General features: G+C 42.4%; 1 protein-coding gene across 1 annotated transcript; it reads right to left on the reverse strand.

Moving 5' to 3' along the window:
• Positions 1–3819: 3819 nt before the first annotated feature.
• LOC311150698 (type III endosome membrane protein TEMP-like) lies at positions 3820–14559 on the reverse strand. Its single transcript, XM_084188208.1, has 2 exons — positions 14494–14559; positions 3820–4762 (listed from the first exon to the last, which is right to left on the reverse strand). The coding sequence occupies exons 1-2, from the start codon at positions 14537–14539 to the stop codon at positions 4344–4346; spliced, it is 465 nt and encodes a 154-aa protein (XP_084044334.1). The 5' UTR covers positions 14540–14559; the 3' UTR covers positions 3820–4343.
• Positions 14560–18728: the final 4169 nt, after the last annotated feature.

The following is an 18728-nucleotide window of genomic DNA, read 5'->3' on the forward strand; positions in this document are numbered from 1 at the left end:
GTTACATACAAGTGTTGTTCATTTTGAAGGACTAACAAAACAACATCAGTGTTTAATGGATCTCGCATCTTGAACACAACAAAACATTTACATTATATAAAAAGTGTCAAAAGACTATATACAGTGCCTTCAGAAAGTATTTATACCCCTGACTTATTCCACATTTTGCTTTGTTACAGCCTGAGTTCAAACTTTTTCTAACCCATCTACACACAATACCCCATAATAACAAAGTGAAAACATGCTTTTAGAAATGTACATAAGTATTCACACCCGAGTCAATACACGTTTGAATGACATTTGGCAACGATTCCAGCTGAGATTCTTTCTGGGTAAGTCTCTAAGAGCTTTTCACACCTGGATTGTACAATATTTTCCCATTATTCTTTTCAAGCTCTGACAAATTGGTTGTTGATATTGCTAGACAACCATTTTCAAGTCTTGCCATATATTTTCAAGCAGATTTAAGTCAAAACTGGAGCTCGGCCACTCAGGAACATTCACTGTCTTCTTGGTAAGCAACTCCAGTGCAGATTTGGCCTTGTGTTTTAGGTTATTATCCTGCTGAAAGGTGAATCCATCTCCCAGTGACTGGCAGAAAGCAGACTGAACCAGGTTTTCCTCTAGGATTTTGCCTGTGCTTGGCTCCATTCCGTTAATTTTTTATCCTGAAAAACTCCCCAGTCTGTAACGATTACAAGCATACCCATAACATGATGCAGCCACCACTATGCTTGAAAATATGGAGCGTGGTACTCAGTAATGTGTTGTATTGGATTTTCCCCAAACATAACTCTTTGCATTCAGGACAAAAATGTAATTGCTTTGCAAATTTTTTGCAGTATTACTTTAGTGCCTTATTGCAAACAGGAAGCATGTTGTCAAATGTTTTTATTCTGTACAGACTTCCTTCTTTTCACTCTGTCAATTAGGTTAGCATTGTGTAGTAACTACAATGTTGTTGATCCATCCTCAGTTTTCTCCTATATTGCCATTAAACTCTGTTTTAAAGTCACCATTGGCCTCATGGTGAAATACCTCTCCGGCAACTGAGTTAGGAAGGACGCCTGTATCTTTGTAGTGACTGGGTATATTGATACACCCTCCAAAGTGTAATTAATAACTGAACCATGCTCAAAGGGATATTCAATATCTGCTTTTTTTTTCTTATCTACCAATAGGTGCCCTTTGCGAGGCATTGGAAAAGCCTCCCTGGTCTTTGGTTGAATTTGTTTGAAATTCACTGCTCGACTGAGGGACCTTTCAGATAATTGTATATGTGGGCTACAGAGATGAGGTTGTCATTAAAAAATAATGTTAAACATTATTGCACACAGAGTGAGTCCATGCAACGTATTATGTGACTTGTTAAGCACATTTTTACTCCTGAACTTATTTAGGCTTGCCATAATAAAAAGGGGTTGAATACTTATTGACTCAAGACATTTCAGCTTTTCATTTTTAAATAATTTGTAAACATTTTGAAAAACATAATTCCACTTTGACATTATGGGGTATTGTGTGTAGGCCAGTGACAAATAATATCAATTTAAACAATTTTAAATTCAGGCTGTAACACAACAAAATGTGGAAAAAGTCAAGGGGTCTGAATACTTTCTGAAGGCACTGTAAATTCCTAAAAATCAAGGATATGTTGTTTTTACAAACAGATCATCTGCATTGCGGGGTGTTTTCAGAAAATGAAAATCATTGCATATCAAACAATAACATTTGCATCATCCTTACGATACTAATAATCAACTACATTTACATTTAAAAGCACTTCTCATCCGATGAGCCCAAAGCACATTAATGAAGAGTGGCTCATTTAGTCCCACACCTGAGAAAAGTCCAACATTAAACGAAACATAACTTTTAAGTCTTTATAAAGACTTCATAAAACCTTTATAAGGGTGACATATAAATCATTAATAAGCAAACGGCATGCCATATAAGTGTGGATTGTGTTAAATCCAACAATGTACAGTACTAGTCAAAGGCTTGGACACACCTTCTCATTCCAGGGTTTTTCTTTATTTTTACTATTTTCTACATTTTAGAATAATAGTGAAGGCATCAAAACTATGAAATAACACATATGGAATCATGTTGTAACCAAAAAAGTGTTAAACAAATCAAAATCTATTTTATATTTGAGATTGTTCAAAGTAGCCACCCTTTGCCTTGATGACAGCTTTGCACACTCTTGGCATTCTCTCAACCAGCTTCATGAGGTAGTCACCTGGAATTTACATTTACATTTTAGTAATTTAGCAGACGCTCTTATCTAGAGCGACTTACAGTTAGTGAGTGCATACATTTTTCATACTGGCCCCCCGTGGGAAACAAACCCACAACCCTGGCGTTGCAAGCGCCAACCTCTACCAACTGAGCTACAGGAGGCCTTAAATGCATTTCAATTAACAGGTGTGCCTTGTTAAAAGTTAATTTGTGGAATTTCTTTCCTTCTAAATGTGTTTGAGCCAATCAGTTGTGTTGTGACAAAGTAGGGGGGTATACAGAAGATAGCCCTATTTGGTAAAAGACCAAGTCCATATTATGGCAAGAACAGCTCAAATAAGCGAAGAGAAACGACAGTCCATCATTACTTTAAGACATGAAGGTCAGTCTACAGAACATTCCAAGAACTTTGAAAGTTTCTTCAAGTGCAGTCGCAGAAACCATCAAGCGCTATGATGAAACTGGCTCTCATGAGGACCGCCACAGGAAAGGAACACCCAGAGTTACCTCTGCTGCAGAGGATAAGTTCATTAGAGTTACCAGCCTCAGAAATTGCAGCCCAAATAAATGCTTCACAGAGTTCAAGTAACCTCTCAACATCAACTAATTATATCATAATTAATTTATGTATTTGCTTACAAATTATTTGAGTGTACAAAACATTAGGTCTTTCCATGACATAGACTGACCAGGTGAACCCAGGTGAAAGCTATGATCCCTTATTGATGTCACTTAAATCCACTTCAATCAGTGTAGTTGAAGTGGACGAGACAGGTTAAATAAGGATTTTTAGCCTTGAGACAATTGCGACATGGATTGTGTGTGTGCCATTCAAAGGGTGAATGGGCAAGACAAAATATTTAAGTGCCTTTGAACGGGGTATGGTAGTAGGTGCCAGGCGCACGGGTTTGAGTGTGTCAAGAACTGCAACGCTGCTGGATTTTTCACGCTCAACTGCTCTTGTGTGTATCAAAGGACATCCAGCCAACTTGACACAACTGCGGGAAGAATTGGAGTCAACATACTGGGCAGATGGCGTCGTGTGGGTGAGCGGTTTGCTGATGTCAACGTTGTGAACAGCGTGCCCCATGGTGGCGGTGGGGTTATGGTATGGGCAAGCATAAGCTACGGACAACGAACACAATTGCATTTTATCAATGGCAATTTGAATGCACAGAGATACTGTGACGAGATCCTAAGGCCCATTGTTGTGCCATTCATCCGCTGCCATCACCTCATGTTTCAGCATGATAATGCACGGCCCCATGTCACAAAGATCTGTACACAATTCCTGGAAGCTGAAAATGTCCCAGTTCTTCCATGGCCTGCATACTTGCCAGACATGTCACCCACATAGCATGTTAGGGATGCTCTGGATCAACGTGTACAACAGCGTGTTCCAGTTCCCGCCAATATCCAGCAACTTTGCACAGCAATTGAAGAGGAGTGGGACAGCATTCCACAGGCCAAAATCAACAGCCTGATCAACTCTCTGCGAAGGAGATGTCGCACTGCATGAGGCAAATTGTGATCACACCAGATACTGACTGGTTTCCTAATCCACGCCCCTACCTTTTTTTTTTTAAGGTATCTGTGACCAACAGATCTGTATTCCCAGTCATGTGAAATCCATAGATTAGGGCCTAATGAATTTATTTCAATTGACTGATTTCCTGTAACTCAATTGCGCATGTTGCATGTTGTGTTTATATTTTTGTTCAGTGTAGTATTTATGAAGATTTTATGAATGTTCTATAAAGCCTTAATAGGTTGTTGTTTGTTTAAAATGGGACCATGATCATTTCTCAGTATATTTCATCTTTCAACATATTCTCACCAGACCAGGATTCAAATAGTAATAGTTTTCTTTCAAATATGTTGAGTGTTTGATTGAGACTGCCTGGAGTGCCTGTTTCACCTGGAGGGCGGGTTTTTTCACTTTAGGGTGACACACAAGCTTAATTAAGCACAGCTGAAGCATCTGAAAGCAAACAAATATTATATGAACCCAGGTCTGGTCTGGACAGCATGGGATTCTGTGAAGTGAACCCACCACTGTCACCCAATCAACTGTAAATAATAATTTTCAACCAGTCCTAAAATCACCCAATGGTGAACTGAAGATCATCATCACTATCCTCCACCACCTCTCCTTCCATCCCTTCGTCCTCGTGACTCTCTGCCCTCGCCCTCTCGCTGGCCTGGATGTAATTATCCTCTATGAAGCCATCGTCGTCATCAGTATCCAACCCTCGGTGGGTCCCATTACCTCCACCTCCTCTGCCCACCATGCCGTGCCCAGGGAAGGTCACCTCGTCTGGGCTGTGCTGGCTGGCTGTGTCCCCCTCGGGGAGCAACGAGTGGCGGTAGCTGGCTAGGTAGCGGTGGAAGAGGCGGCACTTGACGGCCACCACGATGAACAGGGAGATGGTCAGGGCGGTGGCCAGCGCTGCAGCCAGGTAGGGCCAGGTGTTGGAGTTAACGTCCCCACTAGGGGGACCAGCCTTGGTGGAGTTAACAGCTGTGGGATGCAGGGGACAGGAGAATGGGGTAAATTCTGATAATATCCAGAGAATTTACCAAATACCCACCACACTAGCATACTACATAGATTGAAGCAATGTATTGAGCAAGCACCCTAGGTGGTATGCTAGTGTGGAAATTGGAACATAAGCATATTTATAGTAATTTAATTATTATTAAAGAGTTACTGAACATTGTATGTTTATTTTTTCACTTTGTCCAAACTAATACTGTATGTAGCCTATACCAAAACATAAAGCTAATGCGTCAAGGTATGTCAGTAAACTGAAACAGTGTTATTTTTAACTCTAAAAAGTGTTAATTTAACATTGGATTAGTGGGCCTTATATGTACTCTGCGTAGGCATTAAATGTAACCTGGGCTGGCTTTATGGGCGGCCTTAAGGGGGCCCGCTCTACCTACCTCCTTGCACGTCCAAATAAACTATTGAAATATTGATATAGATTGATTTTACCGAGACGCAGATAAAGCATCCGAGCGAGCGAAACAGAGCCCCTCTGTCTCAGTATGTGTAGACCATGTATTTGTTGCTGTCTGGACCAAAAGAGTATGGCATGTAATATTATTTCTGTCCAGGCAGTATCAGATACATTGACTACACGTAGTAAGACAGAGGGGCGCTGTTTCGCTCACTCGGTTGCGTTCTCTGGTGAGAGTTTCAGCAGAGAAGAAGAGGAGAAGCGAGAGGGCACACTCTCACAAAAATCTTTACAGAATAAGCACAATGGGTTGCTATGGGCATAATCTGCAGACCTAAACTTGTCATCTGCCTTCCCGCCTTTGGGCCAACAACTCCCATTGTTAGGGTGGAGACATGAGCATCTCGTCATTATATACAGATCTCTGGTTTCAGCCTCTCGTGAATTGGAAAGGAAAGTTGGCGGGTGCACAGTGCACTGTTAGGATGCTGGCTTCCCCTAAAGTAAATTGATGTTTTGCCAAAATTATATAATTACTCCTGTCTAAATAAAAACATTCAAAGTACTTCACCAGAGAGCATAACTTAACCACAGAGGACCATTAGCTTCTTTTAAAATGGCTGTGGATTGTTTCAAATCACAAGTGTGTAGGCCAATGCCTATTTGGGAATCCAGCTATTTGGGCAGCGCACGTGGCAATATGTCTAGCTAATTAAGTTGCGGCTTAATTTAAAATATGTGTGAAGATAATGTGTCTTGAGTATAATAAAACATTTTGGAACAAGGGGGAGGGATGTATGGCGACGATATGGCGTGTCTCGCTCCAGAATGCATGCACTCAGCTCTCCAGAATGCGCTCAGCTGTCTCCCGCCAATTCTTGCCCATTCATTGTTTCATTGTGTGAATTATTTGCCCGTTGATGGTTTATTGTTGATCAATTCTCCATTACATATGTTACCAGTAGGCCTAGTAAATGTACTATTAATCCCTCTTCATTTGGTTACATACATTTCTGTTAATGCATGTATTAATTACAATAATTTACCATTCTCATTCTCGGAGGGGAAATATTGTTTGTAGAGTTCACAACATGCTACATTTGTGAGTAACAAGTTTTGGTTGATTTGAATCTTTTCATTTTTCATTGTCTTTTGTTTGGAGTGCTCCTTGAGCAATGAGCATGTGTCTGGTTTCTCTGTCCTGATAACGTTGAGGGAGGACGCGCCTGCGTATGCGTAAAAGTAGGCCTACCTGGTGCCCATTTGGCAATGTCTGATTTCTGATTGTCTTAACTCACCACATCCACCACTAATAAGCTGAGGTTCTCCGTCATTTTTACTTCACCTCACACATAGTAAATTAAGTCTTTTTTTTAACATACATTGCAAATGATAGTTCCTCAGTATTTCATAAATCTTTCCAACACTCACGGCCTCGATAATCACCAAGCCTCGGTGTGAAAGAGCAAAATATCATGATCTGATGAGCCCATATATCCAGTGGAAACGCTTGAAAACGCTTAAAAAAACACATCTGTCCAGAGCTCACTGGCGCGGGAAACGCTTGAGGGTCCGGAATAGGCTAGTTGATACAATGTTGCAAGTTCGCTAGCGACAGGGCCGGATTCAGTTGATGATTTGATACAATGTTGCACTTAACTAGCAATAGCTCAAGTCAAGACAGATAGAAAGGGAGGTAGACAGGTGGAGTAGAGAGATTAATGTGATTGAAAGAACCAGCATTTTCATCAGGATATTTTATACTGTTTTTATTTGTCGGCTTTAGGCCTATGTACTGTATTTTACTTAGTTGATGATGGAAGTTATAGGCCTAGTGCTGCATTGGCCCATAGGCTATCTCTGAGTTCTATGCGCTCATTTCTTTAGCCGCCAATGGAGCACAGTGTATCAATAACCAGGCTTCCATCCAACCTTTTTATGCAAGTAAAGTGCATGTTGGATAAATAATGTCATGACAAGCCCGATGGAAACTTTCCAAATGTCGACAAAACAAAATAAGCTAGACAAGGTGAGATCTTTTTGTATCAGTAAAATGAATTATGCGGGAAATGTCGGTGGAAACGCTTTTGATATAATAACCATCATATCGAAGTAAACTTGAAGTTACGCCATGACATGTTGTGTGGTCCTCCCACTACGATTCATCAAGAAAGTATGCCGTTCACTAGGCTACTGATTAAATAAATTATGATGAACTTCACATGGTGGTGAAAGTGCAAGGTGATGAGCTTGATGCTCCTTTCCAATAAATATCGAGGGTCTTATTCTGGTGACATGATCATCGATGCTTGCCTGCTGTTTGATAAATAAAAATAATCTTGCTCTTTTGTTCATAAAAATCTAATCATGTAGGCTATATGTGTGAGCTCACGTGCCAATACCAGAGTGGGCACACTCGCTATATAACGCAACATTTTTGGTGAGAAAACCATCAGTAGAGTTGAAAATGCGAAGGAAACCCATTGAACTTGTATTTTTTATTCGGTACTTGGGAATTTACCGCAAAATGTATTTTTATCTGCACTACGTCATCACGCACTGCCTTTTATCTGCAACAAGTCAATTTGATGGAAGCATCTCTGGTGGGAAAATTCACAAATAGTTTTTATGTCGATTTTAGAATAGTCGCATGAAAATCTGGCGCCAATTGGATGGAAACCTAGCTAATGTGTCCATATGGCAGAGGCTGGTGCTCTCCCCTTAGTTGAATTTTAACTTTTAGATTTTTATCATTTTACTTCAGATTTTTATATGATTAACCATGTGTCAATGATTTTGAGAAACGAAAACGTTATTATTATTGAAATTAAACTGTTCCACGAAAATGCGCATACAAAAATAATCATAACTTTCACGCAGATCGGTAGAAATGGTAGGATAAATTGTAAGCTTCTCCAAACTTGAAACTCACGAGCTGCCTATGGTCTTTACTTCAACCGCCATAAAAAAAAAAATGTGAACGTGCAAGCGCGTGCACACATAGGGGGTCCGGTGAAAAAACATGCCCGCCTATGGCTATCAAAGGCCCGTCCAACTGATTCGTTCTGACGCCGACCCTGAATTAAAGGTACACTAGTGAATTTGCTGTGAGAATGAGACGAATCAAATGCATGTATTTGTCTGTTGACAGTGAATTACTTACTGTTTGTTGAGGCAAGGTTATAGATGTGTTACATAGATGCTGTGTTCACGATGCATGATTAATACATAATTCATGGGTTATTTGATGTAGTAAATAAATAAATGATTTATTGATGTATAGGTAAGAATTTAAATGTGATGTAACAGGTAAAATTAACGTTAGGCCATTGTTTGTGTTTTTATGTTCCATCCCGGAACTAACGTTCTCTGTTGTGTTACTGCTACATAATTTGTTAATTGGCTGTGTGCAATCTAACTTAAGCAGATCTTAGTCTGAGTTATAATTGTTGATGGCAGAGGCCAAGAAAAACAGTAAAGGGACTTTCAAGGGACTTTAAGGATTCAATAACCTCTTTTCAGGACAAGCAGCCAACGAGGTATTTTGTTCAACCTGTAGAACTTTGTTTATAAATATTCGCGCCAAGTGCCATTTGTATTGTCGCGCCAAGCGCCATTTGTATTGTCGCGCCGAGCGCCATTTGTATTCTTTGTTTCAGTACTGTATAATTTATCAACGTTACTGTGTTCATTCAAATATATAGTTCTCACGGCGTGACGTGGATGCATCGGAGAAAAAGACGTTCAAGGCAATAAACGCCCGTTTCAAGGAACCAACCTGTGTCTGTTGTCGTGAAGAGAGCTACAGTGAGAACTCGCCTGCTCAACACAGGTAGGAGAGACAACAAGACCGCCGCGGGTAACGACGCAACGAAGATCCAGCAGATCAGATAAGCAAAGCCCATGACATTGTCGGCATAGCGACTGCAAGCAACGGTGATTGGACTGTGTTGAAAGCGCAACTTTTCAGGCCAAAAGCACTCTACCACAACATTCAAGTTAAGGTGGGATGAGAAGTGGTTCAACTTGGAAATTGCAACTAAGGACTCAGCTCTATGAATCTTACATACTGTGCTTAGCCTACATGTTTTGGGGATAAGAATGTGCTGGTGTTTGTGGTTGTTACGTGTTACGAGATTTAAAGGGAAACTTAACTCCATAAGCAAGTGAACACGTTTTGAGTAAAGATAAAGGATAATCATAAATTGAAATTAAGATGAGTGTTTTATGAAAAGTGGTGTTAGCCAAGCTTAAAGGGCAATTTAAGCAAAGTTTAAAGGGTACCTCCACTGATGTGAAATTATTTTATTATGTGAAGTGATACGTGATTTAATGCATTATACGCATATTCATTCTGTGATTAAGGTTTATACTAAGTTTATTTGTACCAAAGTAATTTTCAATCTTATTTTGAAGTTGAAGTCAACTTGAAGTCTAGCTAAATTTAAATGCTGATAGTTATCTTGATGCAATATTGAAGTTAAATTTAGAAGTTAGGCTACCCACCTAGTCTTCACACAGTTAAGGAATTCATACAGTTATTAACCTTCCTGGCTAATCACATTTAGGCCTACTGTAGCTTACATTCACCCATAGCCTAATATAAATCCAATTCAAGCTCAATCGTTGAGACACATATACCACATCCATCTCAAAATGTCAGACACAAGCACTGAGACATGCCGTGAAATTACCAAATCACCTGCTCAACCCGACGCGACAGACACAGAGTCTGCAGAAGAAGTGGAAAGGCTACGAAGAAGTGAAAGAACCCGATCCCTAACAGAGAAAGGAAAATAACTTCAAGAAGAAAGGCTGAAGAGTGTACAACGTCGGTACAGGATCATCCATGAGAAGTGGAAGTATCATGCAAGAATAGGCAAGGAAATATTGACTGATTTGGCCTCTGAGGACGAATTAAATGAGCTGATTGAGAACATGAAAAGCACCTGTTCTGATGTACAGGTCATTTATGAAGAGTTACGTAGAATGCAAACTCCTGAACCAAACACGTGCATTTCGCTTTCAGGATTTATCATTCAAAAGGCAGAAAGGCAACTTAAAGGGCATACGGCAGATGAGGAGGAAGAACCTTGGCCTGATGTTGGCTCGATCCTAGACTCAACAGGTTCTCTATCAAGGCCACCGTCTCGTCGATCAAAATGTGGTTCTATCCACTCTAGCATCCACTCAGTCAAAAGAAATGAGGCTGCAGCTGAAGCTGCCGCATCCAAGGAGATTTTGGCAGTGTTGGATGAACAAGAAAGGGAAGCGATATAACTTCAAAGGCTAGAGGCTGAAGGAAAACAGCGGCTGACACAATTTGAATCTGAGAACCTAGCCAGACAACAGGCAATGCAAGACAAGCGTAGAAAGCTTGAACGTCTAGAGGAAGTGAAGAAGTTGAATGCTGCAAGAGCTTGAGTAAAGGTCTACGATCAGGTCGAAGACAATTTCGAGACAACTGACTTTCTGCATAATTGAACCAGCAGGAGAACTTCAAGTTCTTAACCTCACAGTTCCTCCAGACCTCCCTCAATCTCTACCAGTCACAACGCAAGCCCTCTATGCCTCAAGTCCCTCATTCATTCCTCAACCTCTACCAGTTACAAGTCAAGCTCCTAGTCCCCAAAGTCCACAATTGGTACCTCAAGCGCCACCAACTTCAGTGTCCATTCATCAAGTGCAGAATAGCTCTGATCTGGTCAACATGCTAGCAGAAGCTATAAGTGCCAATCGTCTCCCAACACCAGAGCCTGCATTATTCAAGACTAGCAGCTATCTTTCGAAACATTAATACAGGAAAAACATTCCAAAGAATGAAAAGCTGTATTACCTAAGAAAGTACTTAGGTGGTGCCGCAAAGAAAGCTGTTGAAGGATTTTTCCTACTAGGCACTGAAGCAGCATACGACTCAGCCTGGCAGCTGTTGCAAAAACGTTTCGGAGACCCATTCATAATTGGGAAGTCCTTCAGAGACAAGCTGCATGGATGGCCAAAGACTTCCTCAAGAGCTGCGAGGCTGCAATGCCCCACATGAAGACATTGGAAGTTCTCAATGACTGCAATGAGAGTCAAAAGATTCTGCTGAAGTTGCCAGATTGGCTGGTATCCAGTTGGAACCGCAAAACGATGGAAGTCAGACAAGCAAACGCTGGGTACCCACCATTCAAAGGGTTTGTAGACTTTCTATCGAAGGAAGCAGATCTCGCTTGCAATCCTATATATCCTCAATACAAGCGCTCAAGAGTGTGGAAAGCGAGAAACCAAAGCATCCACGAAGTCAAACCATTCAAGCAAAGACACTGTCCACAAACACAACACAGAGCAACATCCCATCATGCATTTTTTGCAAAAGAACAGGACATGTCCTCGTCAAGTGCAGAAAGTTCAGTGAACAGACGGTTCAAGATCGTGTCAAGTTTGTGCAAGCAGAAAAGCTTTGCTTTGGATGTTTGAAGACTGGTCATCACTCAAGAATGTGTGATAACAAGAGTACATGTGAAAGATGTCAGAAGAGACACCCGACATGTTTGCATGATGACAAGTTCAAGGAACATCAAAGGTCAACACCTCCAAAGGTAGATGACTACTCAAAGCACAGAGCAGACACCAAAGAGCTGCAGCAGCAATTACCAACAGAGTCATACAAGAAGGCCTAAACACACAAACGTCCTCAATCATACCAGTCTGGGTCTCGTCCACAAAACAGCCAGATCAATAAGTTCTCGTCTACGCGCACTTAGATACACAAAGCGATACGACTTTCATCCTAGATGAAGTGGCCCAAGACCTCAACACAAACAAAGAGAATGTCAGTTTGCGGCTGTCCACAATGTCTAAAAGGTCAACAGTCATACCCTGCCAGAAACTGACAAGTCTACAAGTGAGAGGGTACAACTTAGAGAAAAGGATCCCATTGCCACCACTTTTCACACGAGATTTCATTCCAGCAGACAGGTCGCACATTCCAACTGCTGAAACAGCTCTATAATGGCCTCATCTGGAACAATTGACAGACAAGATTCCACCACCACTGGATTGCGAAGTAGGCCTTCTGATCGGCTATAACTGTCAACAAGCCCTTCTTCCAAGGGAGATCCTGTCCGGTGAAGAAAATCATCCATATGCACAGCGAACTGATCTCGGCTGGAGCGTTGTTGGCTGCTCGACTCAAGCAAGTGACTACGGTGATGCAATAGGAACCAGTCACAGAATCATAGTGCGACAAGTGACACCTGCCGTGCAGCCATCAGTTGAGCTGAAGAGAGAAGTACACTTTGTGTGCAAAACTCAAGTCAAAGAGATCAATCCAACAGACATAATCAAGGTCCTCGACAAAGAAGTGATTGCCGCTATACCACTTGCAGAACGTGCCCAAACCAAGGATCTAGACATGGCCCTAGGAGAACTTCACATCGAGCGAGCACTTGGAGTTCAGTGGTGCGTCGAAACAGATGAATTCCAATTCAGGGTCGTAGTTAAGGAAAATCCACTGACAAGGAGAGGTGTTCTCTCAACATTCGCTTCCGTCTATGATCCGCTGGGGTTTGTGGCTCCCTTCATACTAGTTGGCAAACAGATCCTTCAGACGCTATGCAGAGACAAAGTAAGCTGGGACGAAGATCTCCCCGAGCACATTCTGCCACAATGGGAGTCATGGTTTAAGGATTTGCCTCACTTTGCAGCCCTGAAGATTCCAAGAAGCTACCTTTCATCGAGCTTTGGCGAGGTCAAGCGATACGAGCTTCACAACTTTTCAGATGCAAGTCTCAATGGATATGGTGCATGTTTGTATCTCCGAGCTATAAGTGAAACAGGACACATCAGTTTCTCACTTATCATGGGGAAGGCAAGAGTAGCCCCTACCAAACTAACGACTATCCCAAGACTTGAATTGTCGTCAGCTGTGACTTCAGTCTGTAATGGTGATGTCGTCAAAAGAGAGCTTGAGATTGAAAACCTGCAAGAGTGTTACTGGACGGACTCAAAGGTGGTCCTTGGCTACATGAACAACGACGCCAAGGGGTTTCACACATTTGTAGCAAACCGGATCCAACGCATAAGATCAAGCACAAACCCTGAACAATGGCGATATGTCAGCTCTGAAAATAACCCAGCCGACTACGCCTCAAGAGGGCTGAGTGCAGTTCAGCTGAAAGAGTCTAACTGGCTGAAAGGACCCAACTTTCTTTGGCAGCGGAGTCTTCCACGTGAAGAGGAAATGGTGTGTGAAGTAGAAACAACCGACCCTGAGCTTCGCAAGGCCCATGTCCACGCAGTCAAGACGAAAGAAGTGAATTCAATAGTGAATCGCTTCATTAAGTTTTCTGACTGGTCCAGAGCAGTGAGAGCCATTGCCAGGCTCCAGAAATTTGTCAGGGAATTGAAAGGACTTCAACCAAGAAACGAGTGGAAGCTTGCCAGGGTTGTAGAAGCTCATCCTAGTGCAGACGGCATGGTGCGAAAGCTGAAGCTACTAGTCAGTGACACTACACTTGGTAAAGGAAAACCACACACTAGATCAGTCCACCTTGAAAGGCCTATTCACAAAGTAGTTACCTTACTAGAGGCTAACTAAATCACATACGTTCATCACGTTCATTCAGACTTAAAACATTTTATTAATTATTTTCATAATTTTTGTTTAAAAGAAAATCCCACGTTCCAAGTTAATGAGTGATTTGGTGGGAGTGTAAGTGGTGTTACATAGATGCTGTGTTCACGATGCATGATTAATACATAATTCATGGTTTATTTGATGTAGTAAATAAAATAAATGATTTATTGATGTATAGGTAAGAGTTTAAATGTGATGTAACAGGTAAAATTAACATTAGGCCATTGTTTGTGTTTTTATGTTCCATCCCGGAACTAACGTTCTCTGTTGTGTTACTGCTACGGAATTTGTTAATTGACTGTGTGCAATCTAACTTAAGCAGATCTTAGTCTGAGTTATAATTGTTGATGGCAGAGGCCAAGAAAGACAGTAAAGGGACTTTCAATGGACTTTAAGGATTCAATAACCTCTTTTCAGGACAAGCAGCCAACGAGGTATTTTGTTCAACCTGTAGAACTTTGTTTATATTCGCGCCAAGGGCCATTTCTATTGAAGCGCCAAGCGCCATTTGTATTGTCGCGCCGAGCGCCATTTGTATTCTTTGTTTCAGTACTGTATAATTTATCAACGTTACTGTGTTCATTCAAATATATAGTTCTCACGGCGTGACGTGGATGCATCGGAGAAAAAGACGTGCAAGGCAATAAACGCCCCTTTTAAGGAACCAACCTGTGTCTGTTGTCGTGAAGAGAGCTACATTATCATCACCTTTCATCGGAACGTTTCTTTGAAATGGTTGACTTTCTCCCAGGACTGATCGAGGAGGATGTGCACCTGCAATAAGTGCCCTCCAGAAACAAAAGGCCACGATCGCACTGCAGCCCAGATGTTCCATGATGGTCCTACAGAAACAAGAAGATTTGAGTGACATGATGAGGAAGTTAAATAATTAACTCACTGCCTATTCCTAATCCTTTCTGTATTATAAATAAAAAGGGTCCAGTCTTGTCACTGTCAGATGAAATGCACACATTAGAAAAAGTTGAGAGGGTCAGGAGTGACCTGATATCCTTGATTGTAGTAGAGAAGTAGGTCCTTTAATGTCTAACTTGAAGGGGTCAGTGGGTGAGACACTTGTTAAAGATGCACTATGCAGAAATCGCTCTGTCATTTCCCACTTGCTAAAATGTTTATAGTTCACTTAATTTCAGTTTATGTGACAAAACAAGCAAGAATACTGTAGAGAATCATTGTACCATCTAAACCGCTGTGAAATATATTTTCCATAACCAAAAATATTGTATTTTCAGCTGTTTGAAGCTGGGGAAGGGTGCAATTGTGGCCCGCAATTCGGGGCGTTCCTGCATGTGGGCAGTCCTGCATCTCCAGGAACCCCTCTCTATACTTCTATTGGTACATTTTTAAGCTAGGACAGGTGGGAGGTGGGGTTGTTCCAGTACAGTAGGTGGCGTTAATGCACAATAACGTTGGATGCCAGTCGCCGATAAACCCCACAGAAGATGGGGCGGGGGCGACAACAGTAGCTAGCTAGCCGTACACAAGTGGTAGACAGTATCCTTCGCCCTCGCCTATCAGGCACTGTTTTCCCGCAGTTCTGTTAACGACGGTGAGGGCAGGTGTTCGGCAGGCAGGAGCAAAGGACACTGTGTGCTAGCTTAGCCAGCTAGTCCTAAGGAGGACACCGGTACACAGTTAGCTAGTACACGGTGTCATCCTAGCCTCCAGGCTGTGCTAGCGAGAGGCGGGGACGAGTGGTAGACAGTGTCCTTCACCCCGCCTGTCGGGCACAGGTTTCTCCAGTACACAGCACGCGGGAGGCGGGGGGCGAAACTGTGTGCTAGCTAGCTAACTAGCAAGCTAGCATACGGTGTCGCTAACTAGCAAGCTAGCTAGCACATGATGTCGCCTTAGTCTCCCGTCTGCTGTGTACCGGAGAAAACTGTGCCCGACAGGCTAGCACACGGTCCCGCTAACTAGCATGCTAGCTAGTTAGCTAGCACACAGTGTCGCCCTAGCCTCCCGTCTGCTGTGCTAGCGGGAGGCGGGGATGACTGGTAGACAGTGTCCTTCGCCCCCGCCTGTCAGGCACGGTTTTCTCCAGTACACAGCAGGCGGGGTCGACACTGTGTGCTAGCTAGCTAACTAGCAAGCTAGCACACAGTGTTGCCCCAGCCTCCCACCTGCTATGCTAGCGGGAGGCGGGGAAAACCAGTAGACAGTCGTGCTCATGCAGGAACCAATGGAATGCCCACATGCAGTAAAACTCAGAATTGCGGGCTGCAGTTGCACACTATTGGAATCTGGTGTACAAAACCGAAAGTAAAATATGCAAAATCAAACTTAAGAATGGGAAGCATAGAAATAGCGCACATAGAACATATCTACTGCTTCTTAGACTTGCTTTCAATGAGAATGACAGATCTATAACACACATTTCTATGTGAATTTGGTCAGGTGGGCCAAAAATTGACATATTACAGCTTTAACACAGATATACTAAACTCCTCTGCCCTGTTCCACTCTAGCCCTTGGATTGGACACATTGATAGACTGAAGGGTCCTCTCTTGGACTCAATGCCGTAAACAGTTTATGCATAAGAATGAGGGTTAACTAAATTAAGGAAAAGTATGGAATTTACACTATACTGTCCAATCCATAGTTAACACTCATTCTAATGCACCAACTATACCTCTTGATAAAAACAAGATGATAGTAATAATATGATATTCAACACAAAAAGTGACAAAACAACCACTGGGGTGTTGTCACATTTTCAATAACCACCCGCAATCAACCAAGGTTGAAAGTAACAATTACATTATATCAAGGTTGTCACCACAAGTATTGTGTTGATTATCTTAATATTGCTCATAAACATTTTCCAAAACACCTCAATCACACATTCTGAAAATTAAAGAGGGAATCTCCAGATTATGTTGAGTCTCGTGATACAGACAGGGTACATCAAGTAGTTTCTAGGTCAACAACATACCATGGTCATATGACCACCGCATGCTTATAACTGACATTACTCAAAAGTATAGCTAACTACCTCTTCATATGAATATTAACACAATTTATATTACATACCTGACAATGTTTGTTGATATTCAAGTGGATTACAAACAGAAGCTTCAAGATTTACTGGTGTTTTGTCCCCTTGTTTAGCCTTTAAATAGCCTACTGCATGGAGACTTGTGCTAAAGGTTAAATGAAGTGTCATTGACTGCCCCATACATAGCCTTAAGAAAGAGAAAGTTAATAAGTAACTGTTACGAACCCCGTGGCTTTAAAAGTCTAGGGTGGATGGAAAAGAGACCTGTAACATAACTCATGCAAATTAGAATCGTGACCCGGAAATAGTGAGAACAAAAATACACTGACAACCAAGCTACCGTCAAACACAAAATGTTTATTGTGAACACACTGTAAAGGTTTGGGAAAAAGGGCTGAGCAGGATCCAAGGATTGAAACAATAATGTAAGAAAATACTAAACTGATCTTGCCTGCCTCAAGAACCGCTAAGCTACTGCTAACCATACAAAAATTACAGTGGGTGGTCCGCTCAGGTCTAACTAATGTTTTTAGACAATGTTCTTTCTACGGGTAATGTATGCCCAAGGGCAACTTGCTAAATCCCCCTTTTCCCAGAAACACACAACATAGTTACCATACAGAGTAACCAGCAAATGAGTGAGTACACAAAAAACAGGACACCACAGTATCCATACGGAAATAGTCTGTCAGCAAACACAACTGACTGGCTTTTAAAACAATGGGATGTGTGATGTGAGTGAAAAACCATAAACAGGTTGTGCAATGCAGAGGAATGTCCACTGATTGGTCCACCTCAGCAATCAGCAGAAAAACAAATGTCAGACAGGTGGGACACTCCAACGACCACCAATCAGGAACATAAAGGACACCTGTGATTAGGGCAGAAGGAGAGGAAAAACACAAAAACACATACAGGATACCTGTATCCGTAACAGTAACTTTAGAACTGTGTTTGGTTTGTTTCCTATGTCCATCCCTTAATTCAGTCAGCTATTAAAGGCTCAACAATGTGCTGATAATTGGCTTAGTAATGGATTAAATGGATTCAGTGCGGCTCCCGAGTGGCGCATCGGTCTTGAGGTGTCACTACAGACCTGGGTTCGATCCTAGGCTGTGTCACAGCCGGCCGTGACCGGGAAACCAATGAGGCGGCACACAATTGGCCCAGCGTCGTCCGGGTTAGTGGAGGGTTTGGCCAGCCGGGATTTCCTTGTCCCATCGTGCTCTAGCGACTCCTTGTGGCGGGCCGGGCTCCTGCAAGCTGACTTCGGTCGCCAGCTGGACGGTGTTTCCTCCGATACATTGGTGCGGCTGGCTTCCGGGTTAAGCGAGCAGTGTGTCAAGAAGCATTGCGGCTTGGCATGGTCGTGTTTCGGAGGACGCATGGACCTTCGCCTCTCCCGAATCTGTAGGGGAGTTGCAGCAATGGGACAAGACTGTAACTACCAATTGGATATCACGAAATTGGGGAGAAAAAGGGGGAAAGTAAAAAAAAAAAAAACTTTAATAAGATTATGGATTCAGTGGGGAGAGTAGTAGTATTTTCCTTGGAAGCACCCATCTCTGTAAGCCTTGAATTAATTTGAGATGGTTAAAATGGAGTGTCAATAATAGGTACAGTGCATGACTTTTCCACATTTTGTTAAGTGGCGCAGCGGTCTAAGGCACTGCATCGCAGTGCTAGAGGCGTCAATACCGACCCGGGTTAGATCCCGGACTGTATCACAACTGGCCGTAATCGGGAGTCCCATAGGGCGGCGCACAATTGGCCTTCCGGGTTAGGGGAGGGTTTGGCCGGGGGGGCTTTACTTGGCTCATCGCCCTCTAGCAACTCCTTGTGGCGGGCAGGGCGCCTGCAGGCTGCTCTCATTCGTCAGATGAACAG

This window comes from Coregonus lavaretus, assembly GCF_964263955.1.
Source record: "Coregonus lavaretus genome assembly, chromosome: 23".
NCBI lineage: Eukaryota > Metazoa > Chordata > Actinopteri > Salmoniformes > Salmonidae > Coregonus > Coregonus lavaretus.